Below are 27,425 nucleotides of genomic sequence, written 5' to 3'. Positions count from 1 at the left end.
AAGCAGGCATGACACGGCTAACTGAACACTGGGGCACAGCCAGTGGGTGCACTGGCAGTACACAGGACACAGTATGGAGAGGCAGGTGTCCCAGTGGTTCTGAAGACAGGGCCAGGGTTACATGCTGACTTGCCCATTTCTCTCACTGACTCATCCTCAGCAGGTCTCAAAGCTTCAGTATTCTTACCTGTAAAGTGGAAACAATAAGGGCTCCTACCTCACTGGGTTGTGGGTAGGACTGTATTGCATCCGGTCATGCATGTGCCTGCACGTAGTATGTTATCTAGAGGGGACATACTGACAGAGGGAGACATCAGTGGACTCACAGGCAGGTGAGTGTCTCCAAGGACAATGGGTAGGGCATCCTGGACAGAAGATTCCATTAACTGGGAGCTACAAAGAGGGGAACCAGTGCGAGATGTGAAAAGGAAGAAAGCTTGCTTCATGTCCTTTCTAAGGGTAGTGCCACCAAACAGCTGAGGGTCCCCAAAAGGAAAGCAAAGAGCATTATTTGAAGCCTTATAATTGATATCTAATTGACATTGACATCAAGGTTCCCGACAGCCACGTGGCCTGAGCAGTAGGGCCTGGACTTACAGAGGCTGCCCGTGTCCGAATCTGAACACGATGAGGCAGAGGAGGGCAGGGGTGAGGGCCGGGGACCCGAGGGACCCCACCGCATACGGAAGGTGCTCTTGGGCTTCTGATACCCACAAGCAACTCTGGGTCCACACAGTCTGCTGTTCACTGAATTTTCTTGATGTAAACTCCAGTAATAAAAGGCCTTGCAAAGTGCAGGAGAAAAGAGAATATTACCTTGTTGGGTGTCAGAGATAATCCCAGGAATAAGCCTCACCATCGTGGGCTTTTCAATACCTTTCTTATAGCAATACTAACAAAAGTGACTCTTAAGCTTTTACAAGGTACCAGCCACAGTGCCGGTTTCACAGGGCTTGGTTTAACCCTCCCCACCCCCTGGGAGATAGGTGCTGCCAGAATGCCCACTTTACAGGTGAGCAAGCAGTACAGCCTGAGCCCTCGTGGGGGGGCCCAGGTCTTCGCTGCGGCAACAAACATGTGTCACCTTCACACTAAGACCAACAGCACGCCCCTGAACAAGCCCCACCCTGAGCCAGCGCCTTGCAGGGAGGGCTGTTGAGGAGGCCTACCCACATGTTTCCCCTGCTCTTCCCCAAATCCTGGAGGCTCTGCATGCATTTCCAGCAGAGCGGTCCCCTTCTCGCTCTTGGGGACCTGCGGCATATCGTGGTTGGCTGCGTCAGTCCAGGGACAGTGGTCCTACCGTTTTCCTTCCTGGAACACACCTGACTGTCAGCAAGGCTCCAACACTCACTGCTATCACTTTCGGAGTGTGGAAGGTGGCTCCCTGTCCCAACCAAAGACAGATCAGAAAGCAAGCTCCTATGAGTGGTGTTATCATAGGAATGACTTTGAATTCCAAGTAATTAAAATTTAAAAAAAAAAGTCACCTTCCAACTCTATGATTACTGTGACATTTCATAAATGTGGAGACACCAGGTGAAAAAAAAAAAAAAACACAATTAGCAGTCACTCCTGTTCTTACAAAGTCCTTTACTGCCTGGGCACTGGCTTGTAGACTTCCTCTTAGCCCAGATTCAGCTCCTATCCCATTTCAAGCCTGCATCTCAATTTCTATTATTCAGAAAAAAAGAGAGGGATTACAAAATACAAAGTAAAAGACCCTTAAAGTATTACCTCATTAGACATACATCTAAAACTATTGTCTTCAAAAGCAACACTCCCCTCAGAAATCAAATTCAAACAGAAGTAGAATGTACAGATCAACAAGCAGGAAAAAAAACAAAAAACAGAAAACAAAAAATACCAATCCATTTATGATGACCTGTGGGAATGTGGGAACCAGGTAGTAATGTGGGAATGTGGTGATGTGGGAACCAGGTAGTAATGTAGTAATGCAGGATTCAGGTAGTTATGTAATAATATAGGACTCAGTTCAGTTCAGTGGACAATCTCTCCTATTCCATTCCTTTTGCTAGGTTCCTAAGGGGATGGAAGAAAACAAACCAGCCTCTGCCTTCAAGTTCAAGGGGAGAGAGTCAAATGAAAAAGGAACCACTACAATGGGGATATAAGGACAAGTGGCTATTCTGGAGAGCAGGGTTGAGGCCAGAAGAAAAGACAAGTCACTAGTGAAGCTCGCAGAAAAGGACAAGCCTGGCTTGGGTGGGGGCAGGGGTGGGGAGAGGGGGCGCAGGGTGAAAGCATGCTGGCGGGGGGCGGGGGGGGGGGAGGACAGAGCCTAAGGGGAGGCTGTTAGGAGAATGGAGTCCTAAGTCCATGACCAGGAAGAGGAGGGAGACAATAAATGGGCATGCTTATCAGCCTATTTGCACTTCACCCTACAAACTAAGCCGAAGGGAAGCACAAGGCTGTCCCCGGGTTTGGGGGCAGGGCCACTTTAGGAACCCCGCTAGGGAACATGGGGCTAGAAACTGCTTCGGTGTGAGAAGCCAAAGTGTATCAGTCAAGTGTCTGCATGTGCCAGATGCTATGCTGGGTGTTGCACGCTTATCTCCTGTAATCTTCAAATGACACTCCACACCTTACAGATGGGGAAACTGAGGCTCAGGGAGGTCACTGCCTTTCCCTAGTCCACCAAACTGGCACCCCTAGACTGTGATGCAAGCCTGGGCCTGCAGTGCTCCAAAGATGCCCTGATGGCTCTGGGAAGAGCCTGGAAGTGGACCAGAATGGAGACAGCGGCCTCTGCCTGGGTCAGTGCCCAGGGCGAAGGAGACCGAAGGAATATCAAAATGTTTCAGAGAGCCTCAGGCAGGGGCCCTTCCCACTTGTTTTTTAGGGTATGGACCACGAGCACCCAAAGTCGTGTGTCGAGTTTTACCCCGTTTTCGTGTGCCAGACCCGACTGTAGCACAGAGGCCATGGAAGGCGTGCCCTGGAACGCTGTCATAGTAGGTGGTGAAGGACGGTGTAGGTGTGCTGCCTACCACACAGGGCTGGTGGCAGACGAGATGATACAGCTAAGGTGCTCAGTACAGGGTAATCAACTCATCTGTTTGTTCATCCATTCACTCAGCCATGTATTCAACAAGCACAACTTCTGGGTTAAGCCTAAGCCTAAGCATTAAAGGGCATTGTGGGCACAGGACACCCTCCTTCCATTAACACCACTTCTGAGACACAAACCCATCACACACACATGCACACATCTATGCAGACCTATGTTGGTGTAATGCAGGTGCGCGCGCACACACACACACACACACACACACACACACAAGTGTGAAGGAACTTCTAAAAGAACTTGTACTCAGCCACTCAAACCATGAATGTCAAGACAGAGTTAGTTATTCTGTGACATGAAAATATGACATCTAAACTAGGAGAGAAGAAATGTGAGTACTTCAGGGTGACAGCTGTGGAGTCACTCCAGCACCATTATCTTGCGTGCATCTTGCCAAACACTTTGGTCCTGCTGCTCTCGAACTGACAAAACAGGGGTCGGGAAAGTTCACCTGGTCTTGGTGAGGATGCAGGTGCCAGAGGGCCATGTGGCGGGGAGGTTCCCTCCCTAGGACCAAAGCAATGTGTTCAGGCCTGACCTCTGATCTTGACGCCTGATTCAAATTTCTGGCCACAGCACCAGCACATTCACTTAGTGTAGGGAGACAACATGAAAGCAAGATTCAAGCCTATTCCAGAAGCTTCAGTTCAGAATTTCTAGGAGAAAACAAACTGCGTAGAGTCTAAATTTGTTTCTGATATCCTGGAATCTGTCTATCTCTGTCTCTCACACACACATACACATGCAAAAACAAAAGTAAAAAATTTTAAATCCATCTTTTTTTCTTGTTTGGCGCTCTCTTTTTTTCTTCTTTCCCCAGTTTTATTGAGAAATAATTCACATACTCCATTATATCCGTTTAAGGCATAGAGCAAGATGGTTTACGCATACTGTGAGATGATTACCACGGTAAGTTTAGCTAACATCTGACTTATTGCGAGCCTTGATTCCTTACACTAGTATTTGCACGTTTGAGTAATGGGGCACCTCCTCCAGACGTTATAGGTTTGCCTTGGCAGACTCAGTTCTTCAGCAGTCAGCCCAATGGGGGTTTCTGGGTGTGACTGCTGGGAATGTGTTTGGGCAGGTGGGACCTGCTATTATGGTCTCTTTTCAGGAAAGGCAACTGCGAGAACTCTGAGGACAGGGGTGGGGGTGTGCCTGGGTGGCATTGTTGGCCCGGTCCCCCACCCGAGTGACTCTGTAGGAAGGGCGCTGTGCTGGCCTGGATTCTCTGGTCAGGCTTCCGAGACGGGTGGGCCTGGGCGCTATGTTCAATGTTAGGGGGGGCTATGAATTAGCTTCCCTGCCCTGGCAGGGTCTCAGGCCACGGCCCAGGGCTTGTACAGCTCATTGTTTGGGGGCCCGAGTCAGGCCCGAGTGCGCACCGATTTCCCTGGTTAGGGGAGGCCACCGGTTTTGCTCTGCAGACGGGGGATGCCGTGGCCCATGCTCTGTGTTCAGAGTGTCACTGTCTGTAGGGCCGCTGAATGGGCTCTGCAGCAACCCCTGTGCTCTGTTAGGTTCCCGGGTCAGACAGGCCGAAGGCTCATTTCAGGGAAGGTCACGGCCACAGAGTAGACTCCCTGCCTGCCAGAGGCCGGGGGAGGAGCAGCTCTTAACCCAGCAAAGGGCTTGTTGTCCTAGCTCGGGTCAGCTCGCAGCCCAGTTCCCTGGCTGAACGGGGCCACAGGCCTTGCTCCATCTGCTCTTCCCTCAGCTTGAGTGCCCCTGGGCCACACAGCTTCCAGGCGTGGTGCCAGCCCTCTAGTCAGGAGGGGCCTCCACGGTCGGCGCGGCTATGTCTCAGCCCCCTTGCCCGGGTGGCAGGTGGGGCACCATCCAGCCTCCTCTCAATTTCCCAACAGGCTCTCAAGATAGGAGGGGCCAGGAGCTCAACCTCAGCCTTGGCTATGCATCAGCCTTCTTACCTGTGCACAGCGCGGAAGCCCGCATGCCCAGTGCTGGCTGTGCCCTGGGGGCGAGGGGGATCAGCTCTGCCATCCTGCCTCTTGCACATGGCTGCCAGGAGTTGTGGCCAGCCCTTCTGGTCACATGGGACCAGAGCAGCTGGGGCTGTGACTCAGCACCTTGCATGAGTGGGGGCAAACTGGTCTCTGGACCACCCCAGAGCCCACCCCACCAAGATCTCCAGTCAGAGTCCGCCCCTGACTCGGTTGTGCAGAGGAAGAGAGCCGCCGGCTGGGGTCGCCGCTTGGGCACTGCGGGCGGGAACTCGGTCCACACGTGCTGGTTGTTGCAGCCCCTCCCCTTCTTCATCACAGTCTGATCCCCAGCGTCTGGGCCCCGAAGATTCCCCTGCAGTCCCCGTAGTGTGAGATCAGGGTAGGGGCTCCCCCAAAGTGACCCACGATGCTGGGGAAGGTTGGTTGTCACCCCTGGGCTTTCCTTTCCAACCGGTAGGAACCAGAGGCTCTGGGGGATCTTCCTTGGGGTGGTCCTGCACTGGCCCGGGGGAGGGGAACGGGGTGCACGTGGAACTGCTCCTCCTACCCCCTAACGCTGTCTGTCTTGGTCTCTGTGGTGCAGGGGTGCTTCCGCTTCACCCCCGCGTTCTGGGTTTCTCTCAGTGGTGTCTTGTTGGTGAGTAGATGTTGGCCGTTCTCACGAGGGGAGCAAAGTCAGGAACAACCTATATCGCTGTCTTGGTGATGTTACTTTTAACACAGCTCTTTAAAAGGTTCATGAGCCTTCCTGCACATCAAATGGCTCTTAGAAAACATTTAAATGATTTCCGTGTAAACAAATCAGAAACATATGGATTAAATCTCCCTTAAAATATACACATGTAATTAAGGGGAGAAGTGCTTGGCAAAGCGTGTTTTGCGATTTATCAAACCCAACATGTGAAAGACAGGTTGTGACATCTGACAAATCCAAACCCAGCAGTCCTGCTCATCCGTACAGCAGCAAGCATACTCTGCTTCCAAGCCAGGGACCCAAGTCCCCCTCACCAAACCTCTGTCCTTCCCTGGGCTTTTTAGAAGAACCTACTGGGTTGTAGCAGACAGACTGAATCCTTGGGTTCTGCCATGTTGGCTATGGGTCTCACTTTCCTTAGGCCTGTTTCATTTTCAGGGGTTGGACACTCTCCCCGGCCCCAACACGCGCGCGCGCGTGCACACACACACACACACACACACACACACACACACAGGAGAGGTGTGCAACCCAGTCCACTTGACCAGACACCCTGCCAGGGAAACCAAGAAGAAGAAAAGGTAGCCTAGGTCATGCCCCTCTCCCACCTCTGCCAGGCAGACCACCGCTCTCTGCTATCTCCCCCTTTGTATCCTAAGCCAACAGTTGGAGCCTTTGTACTTCTTAGGCCAAAAATGTTTGCAGGGCTGATATGCAAAAGCTACCTGGGTCAGCAGCTCACCCCAGCTCACATGGGAACTCAAGTCATTGAAATCATTAGGCTGTGTGTCATGGAAGAAAGAGGGAGGAGGGCTGGCCAGAGAGTAGCCAGAGACAAGACTCAGGAGAAGGGTCTGGGGTATCACTACCGTGGGGACTTGTGCCCTGGCAGTGCCCAGGGAGAGTTAGAGCTTCAGAGGAAGGCTGGTTATAGGCCTAGGGCTGAGGTTCTCAGCCTGAGCAAAAATTCCTATATCCTAAGGTGGCCAGGAAGTAACTGAGCCCCAGACAGGGGACCCTGGGGGACCAGGTCCTTACTTTCTCAGAGCTCATGCCCAGAGAGGCATCAGAGGAAGCTGGACCCCTCATCAGAATGTTGAGGTCCACCCTGGCATGAGCCTTCCTACCTGTGTGACCTGGAGCAAGTCATGGGGCTTCTCTGACCCTTCGTTTCTTCATCTGAAACACAGACACGAGAACACCGCCTCAGTGCCCTCACGGGGCTGAAGAGGGAAGAAAACAAGGCCAAGGTGCTAAAATGACGCAAAAGTTTAAACAGATTAACTTCTAAGATTTGCATTTTTTATCCAGGCTAAAACTGCCAAGAAAGAAGCTGTGACCTCTGCCTCTCTGTTGCTTGGTCTAAAAATACTCGGAAGCTATAGGCTTCGTTCCCTCCCTGTTGACCCCCCAGCCGAATCATAGAGTCATGTGTGTTTAATGTTATCTATGGGCACATATTGAACCCGTCACCTTTTCTATTCCATAGTTATCTTCTGGCTTTCTTCTGACTCAGAGGCAGCGCCACTGTTTCACAGTGATGGAAGGAAGGAGGGAAGTGTGGGAGCAGAATGGGACAAGGAAGGTGAAAACTCTCAGACTGGCAGCCAAAACCCCAAAACAACCCAGCATCATGGAACTGCCCATTTGTGTTCTTCCGCAGCTATGACAGAAGATGTAAGCAGAGGCTTACAGTCCAAATTCTGGTCTATATCCAGGTCTTGGGTTCCAAGCCCTTGAGAAAAATGGCTCCCAGTCCACCAGCCCAGGCACCAAGGTGGTGGGGGGTCCAGACAGGACACAATGAAAATGCCTGGTTCTAACCCTGCCTCCGCCTGAAGGTCCTCCTCTCTTAACCATAATTGCGGTGAGAATTGAACAAACTCATATGGTCACAATAATAGCAGAGTGCATTGGCCTTCGTCAAGTACCAGGTTCCCTGACAGGCCACGTGCTTTACCTGTCTGTGCTATCTGACTGCAGCCCCATGACATGGGTTGTACTTTCCAGCCAGCAGGTGACAGGAGCCAACATCAGTGGGTGAGCCACTCCTCCCCAACCCACATGGGCATCGCTGTTGCCATGCTCCCAGTACTTCCATAAGGTTAGGATTGTTATTCCACTTGCTGTATAGCTAAGGATGCTGAGGATCGAGGAGAAGAGAAACTAGCCCAAGCTTGTGTACCAGGCAGTCACCATGCACCAAACATCCTTCTAAATGTTTAACTCGCACCGCAACCCCCTAAAGCAGGTCACTGGGATTATCATCTCCAATTTAAGTTTGAGGAAAATGACGCACAGACACTTTATGCAGTCACAGGGGCACTGGTGGGGCAAATCAGTGCAGGAGCCTCACCAGGCTGGCCCTGGGTGTGGCTCTGACCCCTGGCCACCCTCCTTCCCCACCATTTTCCAAGTCTTATTCTCTAGCTCTCTTGGAGAGTCTGTGAGTGACCCAATGTCCTTTCAAAAGGTTTCTTTTCCATTTAAATCATCCAGGATATGTTTCTGCTGCTTGTGAACACCATGGGAACACTACAACCAGGGTTGACTTCTCACAGCCCAGGAGGCATGGGCACTGGTATCTCCCAGCTGATCCCACATCTCGAGAAAACCCAATAAGCAAGAAGCATGCTGTTTAGGGCAAAGTGGGGCACCAGGCTGAACCAGCAGGGTGCCCTGCCCTCAGAGAACTCCAAGTGGAAAAGGAAAAAAAGTATGCAATGCACTCCTGGGACAAAACAATGCTAAAACCAAGGAATAAACCCAAGTCACGTAATAAAAGAGCGAATGAAAGGTTTACTGAACTGGTTTTGAGAAGAACATTTGCGTAAGGAGGAAAGAGGAGGCAGGGATGACAGAAATGGAGTGAAATAGGGCATCATGGAAGAAAGACAAAGGTATACTCCATGAACTCTCACCTGGGTGCACAGAGGTGCAAGTGGGAATGAAAGCGCAGGTTGAGAGCAGAGTTTTTCTTTCATACACACATATATAAACACACATACACAAACTGTACACATGCACACATGCACATATGTAGGCATGTGTACATGCACATGTGTGCATGTGTGTGCGTGTGAATTTTACACCATTTCAGCCCAAAGAGGACTTAAAAAAGAATTCGGTTTTATCTGAATCTACTGTCAGACCATCAGTGGTCCTCAAACAAGCATCCTGCCCCATGCTTTACTCATCCAGGCAGCGGAGTTTCCAGAGGCATGGGCAGCCATTCTTCAAAGAAGTGTCACGGGCAGCAAGATGCACAGGCTGGGGGTGCCAGAGTAGCCACTGAGCAAACCTCTACTGAAGAAGGTTCGTGAAGAAGCTGCTGCATAGGGCACCACAAGGATCCTAAGACACGTTTCTAAAGACTTGGAATGTGGCTCTTTGAATTCTCATGGCTTGCCCACGTGCCATGCACTCTGATGCCCCAGTCTCTCGCAGTGCCTGTAAGAAAGGCACCTGGAGCAGGGGCATATGCTGACCTGGGTGAACAGCCTGGTTGCAAGGCCCAGCCAAGGAGGCGAAGAGCAGACTGCGACAAGCAGGTAGTGTTTACCAGCTGTGTTCAGCTGTGACAAGAAGTTATGCCAAGAGCATAGCACGCAGCAGCTCGTAGGCAAGTATCGAACCACCCTGCTATGAGCCCACTCGGTTATGTCCAAGCTGCCCAGAAAGCGGACCCTGTACCGGTTTCCTCTGTCAGGGCAAGATTTCTAACCTAGGAATGTCACAGGCAGTCAGCGATCAAGCTCTGAGCACGTGTCCCACATACATGTCATCAATAACTAGATCTGAGCTGGCAAGCCCTCTTAACATGAAATACACTTCTGCAGCTTGAAAAGAAAAAAAGACTGTTTGAGGCTGGTTTGAATTAGGTGGAATGGAGACAGGAATTTTCCTAAAGTCCCTTCCTCTCCCCCTTGGGCCGCTAACTACTCACTGCTTGGCAGAGACAAGATCCAGTGCCTGGCTGACCTCAGTCCGTGACCCCAAGACCTAGCTGGGGGACCAGTGAGTCTGGGTAGGGGTGGTAGGCAGGCCCTACAAGGGCTGCTGAGGTTGACTTTAAATATTATTACCTACTTCCACGGCTCAAGTGATCTATTAAGATTCTGCCTAGCAAGTCTCGTAGCCCTGATTCTGCAGCCTGTGTGATCAATGGCAGTGCTGGTCCCTTATGTGTTGCTGCCATCGAAAGGTACAATTATGCCTTTAAAGCTCAAGGTGCAATTAAATCTCTATAATGGTGCTAATGGTTCGAGCAACCTTGAAGCAGCTGCCATATTTTAAAAGATCATTCTGAATTGTTTTATGCCTGAAATTGCTCTGTAAAATCTTGTTAATTTTTCATCTTCAGTTGAGAATGTATTTAATGCTGAGAGGATGGCTTTCTTCCAGCCACACTGCACAGAAGGGGGTTTCCTTCCTCAGCTAACGGGATCACCCTGGAGGACTAGGACAAGGTCCTCAACCACTGGACGAGGTTGAGCTCAGCCCTCTAAGGAGGCTTAGGCTCTAAGGGATCTGTCCTAGGGAAGAGTCCAAAGTAAAGATTAGGTCACAGGATATAGTCCAGCCCAGAGCCCACTAGGGACAGTTCAGCCCAGCATCACTGTCTCTAAGAGAGACAGAGAAAGACAAACATGTGGCTGCCCACATGAGCACGTGGTCAGGTTCCATCTTGGAGCTCCCACTGCCCCCAGATGTCTGTAACTGTAGCCAGCAGGTGACACACACAGCGTTCTAACGATCTCATTACCTATCCATTTCCCCCAAATAAACTGTGACCCCCTAGAGGGAGGGGCTCTGTCTGGTTCACCATGGGGTCCCCAATAAATGTCAGGGCAGTTAATAGATGGGATACCGCCTCCTCTGAATTTTAAGGATGGGCAGTAGGTAAACCGGGAAGGGAGCCATTAGTAGCACGGCCACAAAAGACAACCACGAGAAGAATGTTTCAGGCATTGAGTTAGAAATTCTTTAATCATCGACCAAGCTCTTCAAACAGTGATCTAGAATAATTTAGAAATGCGATTTATATTCACGGTACTTCCCGACAACAACAAGAGCAGCTCAGATGCACTGAGCACTTTCCATGAGCAAGTCTCGTCGCGAAGGCTGTAGACACATCATTCCATATCCTCACAACAACCCCCGGAAGGGAGGTGGTATCCTTGTCCTTATTTTACAGAAAGGGAAACCAAGGCTTGGGAAGGCACAATTACCTGCTTAGGATCACAGAGCTGACAAGAGGAAGAGCGGGACTCAAACCCAGAGCCCTTCTCTTGACCACTGCCCTCTGGATATGACACTGAAACTGGGTGGGTGGTAGAATCCAGCCCCCAATGTTTTAGAAAGCTCGGCGGCAGACAATGGGGCAGATTTTTACTTTGAAGATGCCATGGTTCTCTAACTTACTTTTCCAGGAGGATGGCTCTTTTTGTAGGAGCCTCCCAGGCCTGAGAACGCAGAGCAAAATCCTACTCACTAAAGGTGTGGATGAGGAAGGCAACATCCTGAACTTAACTGCATTATTATGAGATGGACACAATTATTATCCACATCCTAGATACGTGGAAACTAAGATCTAAAAAGACAAGATGGTGCACCCAAGGTCACAGTCAGTAAGCGACGGATGCAGGACCAACCAGAGGCAGTCTGAGGCCAGAGCCCTGTCTTTGGACATTATAATCTCAGGTTCCACAGGCAGATGGGAATTTGGGGGAAAGAACTCTAGAGTCTACGTGAAGGCTGGATTTGAGCAGATTCTATATTCAAACCTGAAAACAAGGTCCATTCTACTTTGTATTCTAGGCAAAGACCACAGCTGATCCTGTCGCAACCCCAGGGGCTTCTGATCCACTAAAGCATTATAAGAAATGGAAGAGAAGAGAGAAAAACTACACCTGGGGTCAGTGAACTACAGCCTGCAGGTCAAACCCAGCCATCTGTTTTTGTAGATAAAACGTCTGACTGGAACATGGCCATATCCGCTGATTTATGTCGTGTCTACAGCCGCTTTGGTGCCAGAACTGCAGAGCTGGGTAGTTGCAACAGAGACTCTATGGCTCACAAAGCCTAAGTTAGTTACTATCTGGCCCTTTACAGGAAAGGTTTGCCAGCCCCTGGAATCCACGTTAGACTGCTCGATGCACACACCAGCTGGGGAAACAGTGAGCCACCTCCAGGCACAACAGGCATGCACACCTCACCTATCCAGCTCCTGCTGACACGGCCAGCTTGTAGTTGTGTTTTTTATAAAACCCAATACCCAAACCAGCCGGGGCTGTCCCTCACAAGCCCTGCCCTTCACCCTCTAAAAGGAGCCACAGCGGTGAGCCTTACCTTTGTTGTACATGTTCGTTGGCACCTGGACGTCACTCAGACTGATGTTCACAGGCAAATTATTAAAATGGTCATTTGGGGCTAAGATGAATTCCTTCCCCAGCTCCAAAAAATTCCCATCTTTGTCCCTTTCGTTTATCAGCACAGCATTGAAGTATTCATACTGAAAGAGAAAGTCAAAAGGCATTACTGGTGGCTTAGGGCATAAGGCTGTGAACTCAGACAGACGTGGGCACAGGTTGCGGGCGTTCCCCTACACGCATGGATCCTGCTCTGGTCACACTATCTCTCTTAGTCTTCCCTACTGTCTATGGCTGCTTTGCACAGATATGATAGCGCCATATAAATATTCCCGATGTCATAAAATATTCTTAGAAAACCTTACTGCAAGGAGCTGCACAGTACTTTTTTATATGACTATAGAGAAAACTGCCCTAAAAATATTTTAATTCTTTAAAGTTCGAAGATAGACCCTGCCCTTATGCAGCCTACATTTAAGTTGAAGGAGACGTGAAGTCAACAAAAAGTAAGTAAACCTATAGTTTGTCGGGTAACCATACTTGCTACAGAAAATAGCAAAACTGGGCAAGGGGGAGAGCAGTAGCAGAAGGGCTGTGTGTTTATATATGGTGTTCAGGAAAGGTCTCAGTGCTGTGGTGACACTCACGCAAAGACTGACGGACAGGAGGAACAGGTTGTGTGGGCACCTGGAGGGAAGCACCCCAGGCAGAGGAGAGATCCCAGGCAATGAATGGCCCTTGGACGGGAGTGTGCTAGCATGTTGTATATATGGCTGTCTCATCATCAACATAGTCACCGTCACTATCGGCATCATCTAACGTATACAGAGTGCTTACTTTGTGGCAGACATTATTCTAAGTGCTTTTCACATGCTAACTCATTCAATTCTCCTAACAACTCTATGAAGTAGGTTTTGTGAGTATTCCCACTTCACCAATGAAGAAACTAAAGTAGAAAGAACTGACATATCCTGTCAAAGATTACACACCTGATGAACAGAGCCAGAATTCAAACACAGGCACTCTACTTCCAGAGTCTGTGCTCTTATCTACTGAGCAGTATTCCAAGATGGTAGGTATGGCTGGAATTATGACAGAGAATTTGAAACAACTATGATTAATGGGGCACCTGAGTGGCTCAGTCAGTTAAGTGTCTGACTTCGGCTCAGGTCATGATCTCATAGTTCGTGGGTTCGAGCCCCGTGTTGGGCACTGTGCTGACAGCTCAGAGCCTAGAGCCTGCTTCGAATTCTGTGTCTCCCTCTCTCTCTCTGCCCCTCCCCCACTTGTCCTCTCTCTCTCTCTCTCTCTCAAAAATAAACATTCAAAAAAAACAACTATGATTAACATGCTAAAGGCACTAGTGGAAAACGTAGAAAATAGGTAAGAACAGATGGATAATATAAGTAGAGAGATGGATATTCTAAGATAAGTGAATAGGATTTATGGATAAGTGAAATGAATGACAGCAGTGTTATAGGAACAGGAGCAAGAAACTGGGAATACTGGTAGTTAAAAGCTACCTATAGTACCCATGAAGTAATACAAGATTATTTAAAAGTGGACTTGAATTAGCTGTAAATGTATATTGCAAAATATCAGGCAACCACTAAAATAATATTCAAAGGAAGTATAATTTGTATGTTAAGAGAGAAGAAATACTAATTCATATAAGATGCTCAATTAAATTGAAAACAGGAAATCAATAGGCAATCAAAGAAGGCAAAAAAAAAAGTAGAAGACAGAAAATGAGAGAGAACCAGACGAACAAATAGAAAACAGTTACAAATATGGTACATATTAATCCAACTATATTGATAATCACTTTAAATGTGAATGGTCTAAATGCACTAATTAAGATGCAGAGACTGCTAAGAGTAGATGAAAACACAAGACCCAACTATATGCTATCTACGAAAAACCCACCCTATACATAAAGAACAGACCAAGTAGAAGTAAAGAGACAGAGAAAGATATACCATGCTAACACTAATCAAAAGAAAGCCAGAGTAGACATATTAATTTCAGACAAAGCAGACTTCAAAGCAAGACTATTACCAGGGAAAAAGATGGGCATTACATAATGATAAAGGGATCAATTCTCCAAGAAAACATAACAATTCTCAATAGTATAGACCTAACAACAGTGTGTTAAAATATGTGAGGTAAAAACTGACAGAACCACAAAAAGAAATAAATGAATTCACAATGATACTGAATACTTCAACACCCCTCTTATCAGTAACTGACAAACCCATCAAGCAGGAAATTGGTAAGGATACAGTTAAACTGAACAGACCCATCAAGGAGATATAATTGACATGTATAGAATACTTCATCCAGCAACAATAGATTACACATTCTTCTCAAGCTCACAGGGAACAATCACCAAGATAGATCCCATTCTGGGCCATAAAACACACTTTAACAAATTTCAAAGTACTGGAATCACACAATGTCGGCTTCTATATTATACTGGAATTAAACTAGACATCAATAACAGAAGGATAGCTGGACAAATCCCAAAATATTTGGAGATTATGGAACATAATTCTAAGTAATACACGGGTCAAAAAAAAGAGTTTCAAGAAATTTTAAACTGAATAAAAATTAAAATACAACTTACTAAATTTGTGAAATGCAGTAAGAGCTTAAAAGAACATTCACAGCATGGAACACATGTGTTAGAAAAGAAAAATAATCATCTAACCTTTTACTTCAGGAAACTAGAAAAAGGCAAGCAAATTAAATCCAAAACAACCAAAAGAAAAGAAATAATTTTGTTTTATTTGCAGAAGTCAATGAAATTGAAAACAGGAAATCAATAGAGAAAATGAATAAAATCAAAGGTTGCTTCTTTGAAAAGATTCCTTACAGTGAAAAGATATAAAGCAAAATCAGCCAAGAGAAGAGACTAACTACAGGGGGCAAAGTCCAGAGGAATCCACATTCAGGTTTTCAAGAGTTCTCTCCTGGTGCAATCGCGTAAGATGCACTAATTCTTCCAGTGATGAGCTGTGACAAACATCTGAAATGCTGCTCACCGGGGAGGCTTGATAAGACTCAGTGCTAAGGACATTTATTGCGGGGTGGTCATGTAGCAACACTATTTACCAACATAACTTCACTGAATTTATAGAACTCTACACCTAATAACTGCAGAGCACATATTTTTTTACCAGATCACACACTGAGCTACCAAACAAGTCCCAGTAAATTTAAAATGAATGAAATCCACATATTATGTTCTCTGGTAATAATGGGCTAATTTTAGAAGACGATATATGATAGTGATATGAAAAATATCAATGATATCTAAGAAAAGATGGTGTCTAGAAAAACCCCAAAGATTTGGGAATTAAACAGCACACTACTTCATAATACATGTGTTGAGGAAGAAAATGACATGGGAAACTGGAAAATAGTTTAAAACAAACAACGAAAAAATATCAGTATTTGTGAGATATAGCTAAAACACAGTTTAGAGAAAAATTTACAGATTTAAAAGATTATAGTAGAATACAAGAAAACTTTAAGATGAATAGTCTAAGATACTCCTGTAAAAAGAAAAAGAAGAAGAAATGAAACTCAATGTTGAAAGAAGGAATAAAATAATGGAGATAAAAGGAGAAACCATAAAATGGAAAAAAAATTAACGAAAAAACACCAATGATATCAACAGTTGGTTTTTAAAAATGATTAATGAAAATTTTAAACCCTAGCTATATTGATGAAGAAAAATGTAAGAAAGTACAAAATACCAGTAGCAGGAATAAAAGAGGAAACACTATAATAGATCCTACAGATAATGAAATAAGGAAATATTACAAACCAATTTATGCAAATATTTGGTAACTTGAGTTAAATGTCAATTCCTTGAAAAACAGAAACTACCAAAACTGACACAAGAAGAAATATAAAATATAACTGGCTCTATATATACACAAAAATGTAAATTCACAATTACTAGCCAAGCTAATATCAACAGCCCCAGGTTCAGATGCCTTAAATGATGAATTCTATCAAATATGTAGGGAAAAAATAGACACTATCTGATATACACTCAGAAAACTAGAGGAGGGAATACTTCCCAACTTATTTCATGAGGGCAGCATAACCCTGACACCAAATCAGACATAAATATTTGAAAAACTGTATTACACACCAATATTTCTCATTAACCTAGATGTAAAAATTCTAACACAATATTGAATCAAATCCAACTACAATTAAAAGGATAAAACATCATGACTAAATTATATTTATCCCAGGAATTTATGGTTGGTTTATTTGAAAAATCAATCAACACACTTCACCACATGAACAGAATAAAGAAGAAAAAATTGCATGACCACATAAATGCAGAAAAAGCATTTGAAAGAATTCAACTTTTGCTCATCCTAAAAACTCTTAGGAAATTTGAAATAGCATAAAAAGTCCTCAACCTAATAAAGAGCATCTTAAAAAAAACCCTACAGCTAACATTATATTTATGATGAAACACTGAATATTTCCCCCCCAAGATCAGGAACAAGGCAAGGATGGGTTACTACATCTATGTAACAGTGTACTGGTGGTCCTGGCAATTGCAGTAAGATGAATGAATGAATGAATGAATGAATGAATGAATGCTTGAATGAATGAATGCCATAGGAATTGGAAAGGAAAAAACTGTCTTTATTTGTGGGCATGACTGTCTATGTAGAAAACCCTAAGGAATCCACATAATCTACTACAACTAGTGAGTTTTAGCAAGGCCACAGGATAGGAAATTAATAGACCAAAATCAATTGTATTTCAATATACTAACAAAGAACAAATGGAAATTGAAATTCAAAGAACAATAACATTTACAATACCATAAAAAGCATTTAAAAATTAAATATAAATCTTTTAAATTATGTGCAATACCTGTATACTAAAAGTTACAAAATATTGCTGTGAGAAATTTTAAAAGGTTTAAATAGATGAAAAGAGATGCCTTACTTAAGGATTAGAAAACTTGGTATTAAGATGTTAATTCTTTCCAAATTGATCTAAAAATTCAATGAAATCACAATCAAAATCTCAGTGGTCTTTTTCTAGGAGTTTCCAGGTTAATTCTAAATTTTATAGAGAAATGAAAGGGATCTAGAATATCAAAAACAATTTTGAAAAAGAAGAAAAAATGCAAAGAGTCACATTTTCTGATGTTAAGTCTTACTATAAACCTAATTAATCAAAACAGTGTGGTATTGGCATTAGAATAGACAAACAGATCAATGGAACACAGTCCAGAAATAAAGCTGTACACATACAGTCAACTGAGTTTCAATAACGGTACCTACATTATTAAATGGGGAAAATATTTTCAACAAATTGTGCTGGAACAAGTGACTTAACCATAGGAAAACATCCTCACCCCTAATTCACAACACACACATTATTAATTCAAGATGGATGATAGACTTTGATGGAAAAGCTAAACCTATAATATTTCTTAAAAACAAAAAATGATAAATATCTTTGTAGCCTTCGGGTAGGCAATGGTTTCTTAGGACATACAAAGCACTTATAATTTTAAAAATTGAGAATTTAGGGGCGCCTGGGTGGCTCAGTTGACTGGACGACCAACTTCGGCTTGAGTCATGATCTCACAGTTCAGGGTTCGGGCCCTGTGCTGACAGTGCAGAGCCTGGAGCCCGTTTTGGATTCTGTGTGTGTGTCTCTCTCTTTGTCCCTCCCCTGCTCATGCTCTGTCTCTCTTTCCTTCAAAAATAAATAAACATTTTAAAAAATTGAGAATTTAGATTTTAAAAATTTCAAAACTTTTGATCATTAAATCCACTATCAATATAAAACAAATAGAAAAACCATTATTGAGGAAAAACAATTCATAATACACATCTGACAAATGACTTATACCCAGAATATGTAAAGAACTCCTATAATTTAAACATCAGTGAAAACAGAAGGCCAAAGAGGTGAACACCTTCCAAAGAAAGGTATTTGAATGACCAATATGCAAGCCAAAGTGTGTTCAACGTGATTAGTCAACAGGGAAATGCAAAATAAAACACCAACCAGATGCAATTTTGCATCCACTAGAAGAGCTAACATTAAGTTTTCTGAAAATACTAAATGTTCACAAGAATGTGGAGTAAGCAGAAATCCTATACATTGCTCACGGATATATCAAAAACTTTGGAACAACATTTTGCCATTGCTTGTAAAGTTAAACTTGTATCTACCCTATGATCCAATAATTCCACCCCTAGGTATCTATCCAATGGAAACACAGCCACCAAAATATTGTGTGAATGTTCATGGAAGCGCCATTCACAATAGCCCAAAACTAGAAGTCAAGTGCCCATCAACAGATGAAAAGATAAACAAATCTGTGATACATTCATATAGTGGATTGTTACTCAGGAACCAACTACTGATATACTCAAAATATGGGTGCATTTCATAAACGTTTTGAGTGAAAGAAGCCAGAAACAAAAGTGAACATATGTACAATCCCATTTATATGAAGTTCTAAACAGGCAAAATTATTACTCAATAGTAAGAGCAATCATGGGTTGCTTCTGGGCAGGAAGGTGGGGAACCACTTCAAAGAGACATAAGAAAACATTGTGGATTGCTAGAAATGTTCTATATCTTGATGAGGTATGGGTAACTCAGGTGTATTCATTCATCTGTCAGTACTCATTGAATTGTATGCCAAAGAACTATGTATTTTACTGTATAGAATTTATGTTTCAATAAAAAAATTAAGTCACAAAGACTTCAATTTTTTAAATTATTAAATACAAAACTGTACAAAAACATTAACATTAAGGGGGGGGGGGTGGTAGCTCAGTCAGTTAAGTGTCCAACTTCAACTCAGGTCACGATCTTGTGGTTCAAGAGTCTGAGCCCTCCATCAGGCTCTGTGCTAACAGCTCAGAGCCTGGAGCCTGCTTCAGATTCTGTCTCCATCTCTCTGTCTCTCCCCCGCTCACGTTCTGTCTCTCTCTTTCTCAAAAAATGAATAAAACATTAAAAAGAAAAAAGCTTTACAGAAACAAAACTCAGTTTAATAAGTTCCACCCACGACGATTTTTTTGAAACATAATTTACTATGATATAACACCCAGAAACAAAAGAAATCATACCTTTCTGCTGAAACATAAATCCAGGGAATGCCTTACCAAGCAGAAACACCTTGTCTAGCCCATGAATTGCCTGCACCAAGGGGAGACTCCTTCTTCTGAAAGGCTCTGCTTTGTAGGAAACTTGTCAGTGGAGATTCCTCCCACAGCTCCATGTTAATTGAGATCTTAACCTTCCACAGACCCAAGTTCTTCACATAATATTACAATGGTTTTAAAAACTCAAGCTTTCAATGCCATCGTTTCATTATAACTGAATGCTAAATTAACACACAAAGTCTCAGGCTGCTTGGTGAAGGCCAGTGCAATCATGGTTCCTGCACAAGGCTCTCTGGAGGCAGCTTCTAAACTGCCATTTAAATGAATAATTCACACAGCCCAGAATGCAAACGAAGAAAGAATGGATGCACAGGCAGGATTTCACTCAATGTTGCTCATCATTCACCACCGATGACTGGGGGTTCCGTGCCTCCTCCCCAAATCCATTTGTCCTTCCATATTGATTTTGAAAAGCCTGACTCAGTGCAAACAAGAATCATTTCTTGGCCCTTCGAATTCATCGCTATAATTATGGGGCTCAGTGGCTTTGTCCATATTGATCAAGGAAAAGATAATGTTTAATCCATTTCAGTATTTCTGAATCCCTGTAACCCATGGGGTCAAAGTAAATTAGTTCTTTTGTGAGTAAATCTGATAGCCTACTAAGTGTGAGGGGGCAAAAAGGACACTAACTCAGGGGACAAAATGTAGTAAAATATACCAGGGGCAAAATGGTGGGTGTGCTGTTCCCCAGAACCCAGCACAGCACCAGCTCAGAAAGCAGTGGTGTGTAAAAGTGATTCAATAAGGCAGGGGTAAGCATACTTTTTTCTGTAAAAGGTCAGGTAGTAATTATTTTAGGCTTTGTCAGCTATGGAGTCTTTACTGCAACTCCTCAACTGTGCTATTGTAACGTGACAGCAGCCACAGACAATATATAAAAGAATGGGCCTGTCTGTGTTCCATTCACACTTTATTTACCAGAAATTTACAAAATTAAAAAAAAAAAGGTTTGGCCTGCAGGCTGTAGTTTGCCAACTCTTCAAAGGAAAAAATAAAATTTTTGAAATAAAAAATTTCCAGCTTGACTAAATCAAGCATTTCTTTCAATAAAAATTTTGAGCACCATGCTGAATAAGAACAAAGTTGGAGGACTGACACTTACCCAACTTCAAGACTTTCTACAATACGACAGTACTCAAGACATCAGTATTGGCGAAAGATCAACAGAACAGAAGAGAGAGCCCAGAAAGAGATCCACACAGATGAAGTCAACCGATCTTTGACAAAGAAGGAAAGACAGTCTCTTCAACAAATTGTGCAGCAACAACAGGACGTCCACATGCAAACAAATGAATCTAAACACAGATTCTTCAGGGGTGCCTGGGTGGCTCAGTCGGTTAAGTGTCCCAGTTAGGCTCAGGTCATGACCTGGTTCATTAGTTCAAACCCTGCTTTGGGCTCTGTGCTGACAGCTCAGAGCCTGGAGCCTGCTTTGGATTCTGTGTCTCCCTCTCTCTCTGCCCCTCCCCTGCTCATACTCTGTCTCTCTCTCTCTCAAAAATAAATAAAACATTAAAAAATAATAACAAAAAAATAAACACAGACCCTTCGTAAAAATTAACTCAAAATGGATCAGAGACCTAAATATAAAATGCAAAACTATAAAACTCCTAGAAGAGAACACAGGGGAAAACCTAGATGACCTTGCCTATGGTGATGCTTTTCTAGGTAAAACGCCAAAGACGCGATCCATGAAAAAAGTAATCGATAAACTGGACTTCATTAAAATGAAAAACTCCCTTCTGTTCTGTGAATGACACTGTCAACAGTATGAGAAGACTAGCCACGGACTGGGAAGAAACAATTGCAAAAGACACATGTGATTTGGACTGTCACCCAACATATACCAAACATTCTTAAAAGTCAACAATAACGAAACTAACAACTGGATTAAAAGATGGACTAAAGACCTTAACAAAGAGCTCCACACAGGATATAAGCAGATGGCAAGAAAGCATGTAGAAAGATGCTCCACGTCATATGTCATCAGGGAAATGCAAATTAAAACAACGAGACACCACTACTTGCCTATTGGAATGGCCAAAATCCAGAACACTGACAACACCAAATGCTGGCAAGGACGTGGTGCAGCAGGCGCTCTCTTACATTACTGGTGGGAATGCAAAATGCTACAGCCACTTTGGAAGACAGTTTGGCGTTGTGTTTTGTTTTGTTTTGTTTTTAAACTAAACATACTCATACAATATGATCCAGCAATCACGCTCCTTGGCATGGATCCAATAGAAATGCAAATTTACATCCACACAAAAACCTACACACGGATGTGTATAGCAGCTTTATTCATAATTGCCACAACTTTGAAGCAACCAAGATGTCCTTCAGGAGAAGAATAAACCGTGATACATCCAGACAATGGAATATTATTCAGCACTAAAGAGAAAGGAGCTGTCAAGCCATGAAAAGACAAGGAGGAACCTAAATGCACATTACAAATTGAAAGAAGCCAATCTGAGAAGTACTATGTAATTCCAACCATATGACATTCTGGAAAAGGCAAAATTCTGGAGGTGGTAAAAAGATAAGTGGTTGCCAAGGATGGGGGTGGAAAGGGATAAATAAACAGAGCATCGAGGTCTTTCAGGACATTGAAAATAGTCTGTATGATATTTTAATGAAAGATGCATGCCATTAAACATTCGTCAAAATGCAGAAAATGTAAGACACCAAGAGTGAATCCCAAAGTAAACCATGGACTTTGGGTGATTAGGTGTCCACGAAGGTTCATCCTTGGTAAAATGTACCATCCTGGTGAGTGATGTTGATAATGGGGGATGCTATTCACCAACAGATGTGTAGGGGAAATCTCTGCACCTTCCTATCAATTTTGTTGTAAACCTCCAACTGCTCTAAAAATGCAGTCTTTTTCAAAAAAGTTTTGAGTAAGATCTGCCTCTATATTTATTCATAATTCATGGGTACTACCTACCACCTATTATACTAACATATGAACGTTATAAGACAAACTGCACAAATAAAAATAAAAGTGAATAGGAAAAAAAGTGACATATTCTCCTTGGGCATCTCAGTGGCTCACTTTGTGCACCCCTGGGTGTAGAATTTCTCAGCAGTGCTCCAAAGCAGCATTTCCAAATGATGACCTGTGCCACAGAAAGCCACTCCGTGGATTATTCATAAGGAATGTTATTTTAATGTGCGCCATGGTGAGCAAAGTTTGGGAAACACAGGAAGAACTGGGGTTTCTTCGTTTCAGGACTTCTCAGGGCCTTTAACTCATTCTGAAATCATACTATGTGCACTTTGAATATCTGGGCTGAGAGCTGTCCTTTACAGCACTCCTCAAACACAGCCGATCACATAAGTGTCCTTCTCAGCATTTACCAGGGTGACCCCTTTACAAGTACCTGTGCGATGTTTCACTAATGCGGTTCCCCCATGGGACTTGTTCTGCATCTGCAGGAACCTGTGTTTACTCACTGTTGTATCCCCAGCGCCTAGCACCTGTTGGCAGAATAACTGATCGAATGACCAACGTCAGAATCCATGTGGTCACAGGCCTCTCCCTGGAGCTACCTTCCTAAGACACATCTTTGCAGTTGGCTCTTCCAGGCCCTGTGGTTCTACAGAATGTTCTCAGCAGGGAGCTATAGGAGCCACGTCGTATCGTTGCACAACCTGTGTCACAAATTCAAACAGGAAAGGGTATCCAGAGTAATGGGGTAAAGGTGATTCCAGAAGGGGCTGGAATTGCTGGTCTGTGCTGATCACCGTAAGATGAGGAGGACAAGGCAGGAGCTCTGTGATACCTCCACAACCATGCCTGCAGCTTCCCCGGGGGCGGTCTGGGCATCCCCCTGCTGGCAGAGTCCCTCTCCTTCAATACACTGTCACAGAACATGTCCACTTCAGTTCTGACATCACCACTGCCAGGGGAAAGAACTCATTGCTCTACCACTCTGTCAGCTATAGAATCCAACAGCTCAGGCCTTCTCATTGATTTCAACTAGATTCCTGTCACCATGCAGGGTCAAGTTTCAGATTCAACAGGAAATATCACTAGAGGGCAAAAAGGTTTCGGTTGGGCAAAAAGGTTCGCTCCAACTGGTTGGTGGTGACTGCCTGTATGTATTGCGAAGCCTTCTGAGGCTGTATCTCAACGCAAAGACCGTATGCTTTTCTGGTAAGGGTGGCCCAGCCTCTCCCACACCACCCACATCCTTGAAAATTCATCCCTTCCTAGTTTAGGGGTTGGCAAACTGTTTCTGTAAAGAGCCAGATAGTAAATATTTCAGGCTTTGCAGGCCAGACAGTCTCTGTCACAACATTCAATTCTGCTGTTTTAGCAAAAGTAGCCAACGGCGATCCATAAACAAATGGGTGTGGCTGGGTTCCAATAAAACTTTATTTACAAAAACAGGCAGCTGGTAGGACATGTAGTTTCCTGAACCCTGCCCCGGTTCGCTCTTTACTCCTTCCAGGTGAGAGGGACCTAATCTTCCAGTCAAGATGTCCTAAGGCAGTGCTTCTCAACTCCAGCTGGGGAGCTTTTCGACATCCAGATGTCCAAGCCAAACCTCAGAGAAATTACATTTGAGTCCCAAGGCGGTATTTTTTCAGCCTGTCCCGAGTGATCGCAATGTGCAGCCCAGGCTGAGACACACTCTTTCCAAGGGTGACTTCCGTTTCCCCTTCCTGCGGGGTAAGTTGCATAACAGAACGACAAGGCCCCACCACAGAGGGCTTGCTTCATGGGCGGGAAGTATCTGCTCCACACATTTTGGCTTAAATTAAATCCTGCCTATAAAGTTCTCCAGTTGTCTCCTATGCGTGTGTCCTGTCGAGCCGACCGACTGTGAACGCCCTGGAAGCTGGGCCTGTGTCCCTCTCACCTACTTGCCAATGATCCTGAGGACAATTCCAACTGGTACGATCCAGCCCTAGGCCCAGACCGCATGGTCAAGCAAAAGTAAGTACCCAATGAGTAAGTGAATGGATTCGTCTGGGTTCCCCAGAGAAACAGAACCATTCGAAAGAAGAACTTGGGAGAAAGAGAGAGATATGGATTTACTAAAGAAATTGGCTCACTTGACGAGCAAATCCAAAATCTGTAGGTTAAGCTACTACAGTCTTGAGTCTAGGTTCTGCAGGGCAGGCTGGGCAGGCTGGAAACTCAGGCAGGGTTTTCGTGTTGCAATCTTGAGGCAGAATTGCTTCTTTCTCAGGGAATCTGTCTTTGCTCCTGAGGTTTTCGGCTGGTTGGGTGAGGTGCCCCTCATTATGGAGGGTGATCTGTTTTTCTCAAAGCCTACTGACTGTAAATGGTAACTGCATCTGAAAAATACCTTCACGGCAACATCGGAACTGACGTTTGACCAAACAAACAACTGGGCACCATGGCCTAGTCACACGGACGTATAAAATTAACCGTCGCAGTGACTGTCCCCTCACAATGGACTGCGGCAATTGCCTATCAGCTGGGCTCCCAGCCAGCTTCTTATCCCCTACCATCCATCCAGGCAGCAGCCAGTGATCGTTTAGAAATGTGAATCAGACTGTGTCACTCTCCAGTGGTTTCCTGCCACCCTGCCACCCTCAGAATAAGCCCTTTCCTGGGCTTTGAAAGACTCTGTTCTTTGAAAGGCAGCCGCCCGCCTGGTGCACCTGGTCTCCTGCACCGAACGGCCTGTCATCCCACTCCCGCCACACAGCCCTCTGGGCTTTAGCCCCAGTCCCCAACTCTTCCGGGCAGGTAGCAGCAGTGCCCTGGGATTCCCTAAGGCACTCTCTCCTCAGTCACTATAATAAACTCTGCGGCTGGCCTAAGCTCGCTTGAGTGGGCTTCTGTTACTTGCAAGCACTGCATCCTAAATGGTACACTCATCCCATCCTGATGATCAAGGACCTACCTCCAAGAATCTACGAGGAAGACTTGCCTCAGCACCCAGGCTCCACATGGATGTGCGCCTCCAGCCCGGTTGGGTTCCTATTCTGTGCACATTCCCCACTTGGCCCGGTCACTGGTTTCAGTCTCTACCCAGCCCCAGTCCCATCCACCCAATCATCACCGTCTCTCCCTACCTGATCTTTATGTGCTTCAACTTCCTCACCTGTAAAGTGAGGCAACTGTGAATTCCTACCAGCTACACGTCAAGCTCCTCTCACAGGCGAGAGAGCTCAGTCAAGGGCAGCTATTGTTAAGGACTGAACCTCACTGGCAAGATCCAGGGCTCTCCCATTCCCATGACACCTTTCTCCTCCCCAGTCACCCTGCATCCTCTAATCTCCTCTCCCCAGTCAGGAAATCAGTGGCAGTTTGGGCTCTTTTCTTCATTGTATTTGCTCCTCTGGAAGGCCTTAGAGGGTTTGTTTGGGGTGGTAACCCCCCTAAGGGCAGGCAACACCCATGCATCCTAGGATTTCAGAAGCTTCTGTCCTTCCCAGAGACACAGCACCTTTACCACCCCCCACATCCCCGACAAACACACTGCCTGGAGGTCCTAGGTCAGGTGGTAGGATGAGTGAATGGCTACAACACTCCTAGTCTGTACTAATTAGGGAAACATTTTCATGTTTCACCAGCCCCTAGGAAGAGCCTTCCCACTTCCTGCCTGGAATTTAGTTCCCAGCTAGGGAAGCAATCTGGGTGGGCCTCCTGATTCCTGTCACAGGGACCCCTCTTGTCTGGATTTCTCCCTGTGCTCTGTTCTAGAATCAGGAAACCAGCCGGGTACAGTAAGGAGAGGAGGGGCTTTGGAGACTGATGCCCAGGTTGAAACCATGTTTGCTTCCTAGGGGCACTCTAACATCTCTATCACTCAGTTTCCTTGTCTGTGAAAAGGCAATGGTGATACCTACCTCTTTAGGACTTTCTGCAGATTGAATGGGATAAAATGTACAAAAGCAATGGGCACGGTGCCCAAGGCAGGCTCTTAATATGTTTTGGTTCTCTCATCTTTTCCTCATTTTTTTCCCCCTTCTCTGCTCTGGGATGATGGCCAGATTTTTACAACTTAGATTAAAAAATAAAAATTACTAGGAATATTAGTTCCAAATGAGCCAAGCAAATACCAAACTCCCAGTGCATGTGTATCCTGTGGGGAAGTGACATCTATCGCTACTCATGTGTGCCCCTCTCCAAAGGACTAGTGCTGTCTGGTTACTACTCAATAATCTCATCTTCTCCTCATGTGTGAAAATTGATTTTTTAATGATCTGTTCCAGAATATTTCTAGGTATTAATGTTACGTTAACTCATTTATAATTCCCCAAGTGTCACAGTTGTTTGAAAAAAAAACAGATAATGAATATGCGTCTCCCAGCCATCTGGAATCTCTGGACTCTTGAGAATACTCCAATACGAACAAATATTAACGGCCTGCTTCACAAGCTACTTATGCAGGCCTTGGACTGCAGCTTCTTCCTGCAAGCTCATTGGCCACTTGGCATTTAGTTTCAAGAGACCTGGAGTGGAGCATTTCACTCTAGCATGCTGGGTTCGAGTCCCAGCTCTGCTGCTTAGTCACAATCTCTCAGTTACTTCATCCGTAAAATGGGATCACAACCACCCACATTACAGTGGAGTCGTTGCGAGAAATAAATAAATAGAGGGGCAAAAAAGAAACAGCACTCAGTTTAGAGCTTGACTCACAGTAAAGGACTGTGCTGTATAAAGCTGCCTTCTTTTGTAGGTCAAACACCGCTGTTTATTGGTAATTTCATAGTTCCAGCTAACAGGATTTTGACAGACGGTAGAAGCCACTACCAGGTGGAGCTGACTGGCAGACAGAGGGCAGAGGGAAGCATTTGAAAAGGCAAGGAGAGAACACCATCATCTCTCACCCCCCAGTGGTGGGCTTCCCAGCTGGTCCTCCCTTACCCACTCTGCCCAGCCCCCCAACTTAGCACCCCCTCGCCTCTGTTCCCTCCACCCAGCCTCACGGGTCTGTTAGTCAATCCACTGCTCCATGGTCCATGTGGCCTCTGCCCATGCTGTTCCCTCCATCCAGCTGCCATTTAGAGAATCCTCATTCCTCCTGAAATCCAGCCCAATTATCTCATCCTCAGTGTAGCCTTTTCTGACCTCTCTGA

The 27,425-nt window shown here is 45.0% G+C and overlaps 1 protein-coding gene across 4 annotated transcripts in view; it reads right to left on the bottom strand.

Annotated features, from left to right (window-relative positions):
* The window catches only part of CACNA2D3 (calcium voltage-gated channel auxiliary subunit alpha2delta 3), an 859,023-nt gene that overhangs the window by 516,955 nt on the left and 314,643 nt on the right, over positions 1-27,425 (bottom strand). For all 4 annotated transcript variants that reach the window (XM_053897956.1, XM_053897957.1, XM_053897958.1 and 1 more), the window contains one exon: positions 12,101-12,263. In XM_053897956.1, the coding sequence (XP_053753931.1) occupies positions 12,101-12,263 (163 nt within the window). The remainder of the gene's footprint in view (positions 1-12,100; positions 12,264-27,425) is intronic.

This window comes from Panthera pardus, unplaced genomic scaffold, assembly GCF_024362965.1.
Source record: "Panthera pardus isolate Hobbes unplaced genomic scaffold, ASM2436296v1 HiC_scaffold_8, whole genome shotgun sequence".
NCBI lineage: Eukaryota > Metazoa > Chordata > Mammalia > Carnivora > Felidae > Panthera > Panthera pardus.
The sequence above is the reverse complement of the archived record's forward strand: the minus strand, read 5'-3'. Positions and strand labels throughout refer to the sequence as shown.